This window comes from Physeter macrocephalus, chromosome 19 (assembly GCF_002837175.3).
Source record: "Physeter macrocephalus isolate SW-GA chromosome 19, ASM283717v5, whole genome shotgun sequence".
NCBI classification, from domain to species: Eukaryota; Metazoa; Chordata; class Mammalia; order Artiodactyla; family Physeteridae; genus Physeter; species Physeter macrocephalus.
The window spans coordinates 11,787,128-11,793,545 of record NC_041232.1 but is presented as its reverse complement, the minus strand read 5'-3'; the positions used below and the strand labels follow the sequence as shown (position 1 = coordinate 11,793,545).

Sequence of the window (6,418 nt, the reverse complement as noted above, 5' to 3'; positions counted from 1 at the left end):
GGGGGAGGGGGCACAGACGGGAGACTGAGGACTGGGGAGGGCGGGACACCCCTCCCCAGTCAGCGCTGCTCCTGGGCAGGGGCCAGACCCCTATCCCCCAAGGGCAAGAGACCGCCCCCTCTCTGGTCCCCATCTAGCAAAAGGAGAGGACACCCCCAGGTACTGAATTCAGATACAGGCAGAGGAAGATATGGCTTGCTCATACCCCCCTCCAGACGGATTAAAGGCTTAACTATCAAAAGCAAAACTTAAACACATTTGGTGGAAAATATGGGTAAAAATAAGCTGCAAACGGGAGGGGCCGCTGCGGTGAGACGCCCGCGCGCCGAGGCGAGGAGTGGCCCCCGCTCGCTGCGGCTGGAGAGGACCCACGCGCAGCAACGAAGACCCAACACAGCCAAAAAAAAAAAAAAAAAAGCTGCAAAAACTAAGATTGATCAATGTGATTCTGTTAAACGTAGCATTACTGTTCATCAAAAGACGCTGTAAAGAAAGTGAGAAGGCAAACCCACAAACCGGGAGAAGAGACTGTAACACCTAGAACCAGGTGAGGGCTGGGCTCTCCATCTCTGGAGGTGAGGCTGCCTGTCCTCCGCACAGGTACCCTCCCCTAGGGGCTCACCTCATCAGGTGGGTTCTTCACCTTCTGCATGTACCTTCGAACCACATCCTCAGGGTTCTTACCTGCAAGGACAGAGTGGGGGTGGGCTTGACGGTACCCAGAGTCTAGTCCTGAGGGCTTGGCTGAGGACAGGGTCACGGGTCAGAGGGGTGGGATCAGAAGCTGGAAGGGCTGGCGGGAGTCACATGTCAAGGGTTGCTTGAGGTTTGATGTAATCGGAGTTGGTGGCGAATGGGGTCAGGGAACCAGAACTGAGATGGGGTCACAAGTCTTTAGACCAAATTGGAGTTGAAGGGCCAGAGGGGTTGCGGTCAAGGGCTAGTGGGGTCAAGTTCAGGGGTCCGGATCGGGCGCGGGAGGCGTACTCTTCTTGAGGTGCTTCTTCTTGGTCTTGCGGCACACCCCGGGCACGCCTGGCACGGGCTTGACGTCACTCTTGCTCACGGGCGGTGGGTGCAGGATGGGCTTGGGGGCCCGCGTCAGGCACACGGGCAGCCCCGCAGCGCAGAGCAGGATCCCGGTCATCCCTGGGGGGCGGCGGCGACAGTCAGGGGGCGGGATGCTCATCCAGGCCCCGCCCGCCCTGCTCTCCCAACATCGCGTGGACCCATGGGGTCTCTCCCCAGACTCCGCCCACCTGGTAAGCCCAGGAATCCTCAGATGGGTGGGTGGGGTGCCCGATGGGCCCCGCCCACTTAGCTCCCACCCAAGGTTGAAGCCAAGTGGAGTCCCTTCTGCGGGTCCATGGACCCCAGTGTTATGGCCCAAAGGCAGGGGGTGTGTCCTCTTGGCCACGCCCTCCAAGGGGCCGAAGCCAAGGGGCCGAAGCCAAGGGGCCGAGAGGTGGGGCTGCCACCTTGTGGGCTCCGCCCTTCTTTCCCGTCCGGGACTGGACTCACCTGCCAGGGCCGGGTGGACTGGCCCCGTACCATTCAAGTTCTTCACCGGGAGCGCAGGGACCCTGAGGGGAGAAGAGAAGAGGCTGCAGCCCCCCCGCACCAGATCAGGGGACTCTGCTTTGCCTTCTGGCTCTGGCTCGTGGCCATACTCTGACCCATTTGTGCCTGTCCCAGTTATCTAGAACGACCACCAGGGAACTCCATTCCTACTCTGACATCCTCCTATTATGGGGTGCGGTGTGACCAGGACCTCCGCCCCTGTGATAATGGAATGAACCCCTAGACTTAGTACTGACCCTCCCCTACTCCACAGCTGGCCTCCTCCCTGGTGAGAGCACTTGGCTCCCAACTGCTCCCTTTCATTGGCCACTGTGCCTGAAACCCAACTATTTGTGATTTAGCCATTCTAGCTGCTCTCAAACTTTGCTATATGGAGCACTGATCCCCATAAAATGTTCTGGGAAAGGAGGATTTAGGAATCAGTTAGGAAACACTTCACTGTCTCCCACTTGGAAATTCACAACACATATGGGCATATTAAAGGCTCTGATAAGTCCTGCATAAGGAAATATGGTAGCAATGGTAAATCCAGGTTTCCCAAAGACATTTGATGATGAACATTTCCCCCCTCTGGAATATTTACTGATGTCAGTTCCTGTGACTAAGGCACTGTCACCTCTTCAAATGAAGAGGCCCTAGGAAAATGTAGCCTGCTTCCCCTCTTTGCCCTTCCCTCCAAAGAGGTCTGGCTTTTGGAATCATCCAGAGCTACTTTCATATTTCAGCTCCACCGTTAAGCAGCTGGATGACACGTGACACATCATCACACCTCTCATAAACCTGTTTCCCCATCAGTAAAATGGGGATAATATGGCACCTTCCTTAAGTTTGCTGTGAAGAGTCAATGAAATTCAACATGTCAAGGGCTGAGCACAGTTCCTGGTACCTAATAAAGACTCTAATAGCTTTAACCGTCATCACCACCATCATCACCATCGCTGTGTAATCCTGGCTAATTTCACCTCTCTTGCACCTGAACCCAGTAAGTTACGGTGGAACTTCTCTCCATCTTGGATAGGAAACCATGAAAGTATTGCAGTGATAAGCTTGGGAGAGTCACTTAACCTCCGTGATCCTCTGTTTTCTTATCTGTAAAATGGGGATGACAATAATACCTCACCTATAAAGTTGTCGGGAGGGCTGAAGGAGAAATCTTGTTGTGATCTGTACAGTGTGCCCGCCTGAGTCTAGACTTCAGGGCTTAGTTTTGTGGATGAACTGGTATCTTCCTGTTGATGGGCATGGAACCCTGGATGGGTAAGTTTTTTTTTTTTTTTTTGCGGTACGCGGGCCTCTCACTGCTGTGGCCTCTCCCGTTGCGGAGCACAGGCTCTGGACGCGCAGGCTCAGTGGCCATGGCTCACGGGCCCAGCCGCTCCGCGGCATGTGGGATCTTCCCGGACCGGGGCACGAACCCGTGTCCCTGCATCGGCAGGCGGACTCTCAACCACTGCGCCACCAGGGAAGCCCTGGATGGGTAAGTTTTGATGAAGAGAAGCAGTGTAATAAAAGCCACGGGGCAGCCTGAGGGGCTTGGGGATGTGCCAGGAGGAAGTGCAGGAAGGGATGCGGGCAGTGACAGCTGGGGAAGGAGCTGCTGCCGCCCCCTTTGCCTGCCTGCTCAGGTCTGAGCCTGGCCAGTGCCGGCTGGACACCTGCCCCAGCAGGTACAGTCGGCACCAGGAAGCTGGCTGGAAAGTGTCTTCAAGCAAATGGTACGTTTGGCAGGTTTTCATGCTGCTGCAGTGGGTCCAGAAACACACACACACATACCCCTGGGGAACATGGGCTATATATACACGCACACGTACACTTGGAGAACACGCCAAATGCACAAGGACACACACACACACACACACACACACAGACGGAGAACACTGCTTAAACAGGCACACACTCCTGAAAACATGCCCCCCACGCATGTACACACATGCTCCAGGGAACACACGACAGATACACGCACACACAGGCATGCACACACAATCCAGGAAGCCCCCTCCCTGTACGTAGATACAGACACAGGCACACATATACTTCGGGAGCGTGCCACACACGCTTGCATACAAACACTCACACACCAGGCAATACACACCATGCACTCATACATACAAAGGTACACAGAGACACACCTCAGGGAACACACCCCATGAACACACACAGGTTCAGACAGATACACACACCTCTGCATGGAGAACACCACACAAACATGTACACACACACTCCAGGGAACACAGCACACACAGAGATACCCACGTGCACACACCATGAGGACACTAAACTGGACAGGAGAAGCCAGCTTGTGCCACAGCCGCCCCTCTCCCAAATTCGGGGTAAAGCCACCTTGGTCCTCACAAACACCCAACAGTCTGCAGCCTGCAAAGGGACCCTGCCACCTGCACGTGGGGACACACAGACACCGTGACCCATGCTCCCCAACACTGACAGGTAGACACTCGGCTGGGGGACTTACACTTTACACACACAGTAACACACACACACGCACTGCACACAGCCGCCCACCCTGTGGCTGCCCGGCGGCCGGGGCACTCCTCCCAGGCCCCTCTGACTGGGGCGGCAGCGTCTGGAGCAGACATCGGGGTCACCGAACACCCTGGTGACCCAGAGTTGCTGAAGACAGCTCCTGAGGGAGGGGCAGCAGAGGGCAGGTACCCCCGGGAGACCCCAGGGGCTGGACAGCTGAGGTGTGGGAGGGGGGAAAGATGCTGTGCCTCGGTTTCCCCATCTGTAATGGAGATAGAGTCTTGTGAAGGTTCAATGAGTTAAAACACATAAAGTTCATAGTTTGGTGCAGGGGTGAGAGTGGAGGTGTCCTAATTTTCTCCTTCCAGCAGCCTGCTGGGACCCAAGGGATGGGGGCTGAGTACCCATCTGCCCCTTCCCAGGGTTTGTCATAATCCTCCAGGACCTTCCTTGCAGGGGTATTACCACCCTAATCTCATCCTTCCCCATCCTCTTACAGGAAAGCATGGGGGCACCTCCAGCTTCTCCTCTTCCTGAACTGTCCTTCAAAACACTTCTAGTGTATTATTGTTATTATTAGGCATGCAGGATCTTAGTTCCCCGATCAGGGTTTGAACCCATGCCCCCAGTGGTGGAAATGCATAGTCCTAACCACTGGACCACCAGGGAAGTCCCTAAAACACTTCTAGTGTAGACACACTGTTAAGGTCCTCTGCATATCCAGGTCTTCCCATGCCCTTCCTTCCTTCCCATCTATCTCATGAGAAAACATCCTTCCTTCTCTCCAGGGCTATCTGTAAAATGGTGGAAAGAAAAGTATTTGGCACGAGTACCACCACTTCTTGTCTCCTACCTGTGGCAGACATCACTAATCCACCACAGCACTTTCTCAAGCCAAGGAGAATCATCAGCACAGCTCTCCAGGCAGCCTCTACCAATCAGTAAGGACAGTTGGCTACCCCAGGTCTATATAATGCCCAAAGTCTGGTCCAGCTCATGACACTGGTCTTGCTGAGCCTTTGGCCAGGGAGTTAGGCAGGAGGGACCCCAGAAAGGGAATATTTTAGATCTTAGCAGTCCTTCAATCTCTGGCACGCTTTAAAAACCACGGAGCCCTGGGTTACAAAAGTCAGTCTTGCTCCTGGGAGGAGGGTTGTGAGTGGGGCGTGATGGTGGGGCTGTTTTTTATTTACCCGTCGGCAAGCTGGGGGACAGTCCCCAGGTGGCCCCCAGCCTCTCTCAATCTGCGGGCCCCCTGCGAGAACCCAGGGTAGCTGGGTTCCCACGACGCCAGAGCGTGGGAGCCACCCAGGCCCCTTTTTGATGTGGGATGCGCTGTTTCCTCCGAATCAGTGAGAACATCCTCCTGCCCTGGACAGGAGACTGCTGCCCACAGGCCTCCCGGAAGGGGGGCCGGCCTTCACTCTCTGCTCCGCCCTCTTGGGGCCCTGCCTGGCAAAGGGTCAGAGGAATCCTTCAGGCCTTGAAATCTGCTCTGACCAGAAGCCAGCCCTGGCTGCCCCAGGGCAGGCATGGGTCCCGCTGCCTTGCCCACCCCTGCATCAGATCCTGTTCCTCCGCTGCCCTCAATCCCCTGTGGCTCTTACCTTGCTTAGAGTAAAATCCAACCTCTTTACCATATGCAGTATAGCCAGTACCTACCCCTTGAACTCTGTTTCTCCTGTGCTCATCCCTCAACCACTCCACTCCAGCCTCCCTGGTCTCCCTGCCATTCTGCAAACATACCAGGCACATCCTCACCCCAGGGCCTTTGCACTTGCTGATTCCTCTCCCAGAATGCTCTTCCCCAGATTATCCTCATGCTCTGCTCCCTCACTTAACACAGGTTTCTGCTCAAATGTCACCCTATCAGAATCTTCCCTTCCACTTTATTCTAGAGAAGCCCTCTGCCTTTGCCCTTACCTTAATTAATGTTTTTTGTCATTGCATTAATCACAGCCTGATATTATAAAGTCTTCAGCATGACCAGGCCCTCCCTGCCTCTGTGACCTCATCTCCTACCCCCTCCATCTCTCTACTCCACACACCTCTGCTCTAAAATGCTGAGCCCTTTCAAGGCCTTTGCACTTGCTGTGCCCTCCGCCTGAAGGCTTTTCCCGCAGATGCTGAGTGGCTCCCTTAGGTCTGCTTCAGCGCTGCCTCGGTAGAGAGACCTTCCTCACTACCCGCCACCACCGCAAGTACATGGCACATAGTAGATTGTCAAGAAACACTTGTTGCATGAAGGAAGGAAGGCAGACTGGATTTTGCGGGGATGTTCCAAGACGATGACTCACGGTCACATGCTTGGACGCAGTCTCCCCATGCATTTTTTTTTTTTTTTTTTTTTTTTTTT

The 6,418-nt window shown here is 54.8% G+C and overlaps 1 protein-coding gene across 1 annotated transcript in view; it reads right to left on the bottom strand.

Annotated features, from left to right (window-relative positions):
• Positions 1-610: 610 nt before the first annotated feature.
• LOC114484418 (E3 ubiquitin-protein ligase DTX1-like) overlaps positions 611-6,418 on the bottom strand; it is a 20,560-nt gene continuing 14,752 nt past the window's right edge. The window contains exons 3-5 of the mRNA XM_028480541.1: positions 1,522-1,583; positions 988-1,149; positions 611-684 (exon numbers count right to left, since the gene is read on the bottom strand). Of these exons, the coding sequence (XP_028336342.1) occupies positions 611-684; positions 988-1,149; positions 1,522-1,583 (298 nt within the window). The remainder of the gene's footprint in view (positions 685-987; positions 1,150-1,521; positions 1,584-6,418) is intronic.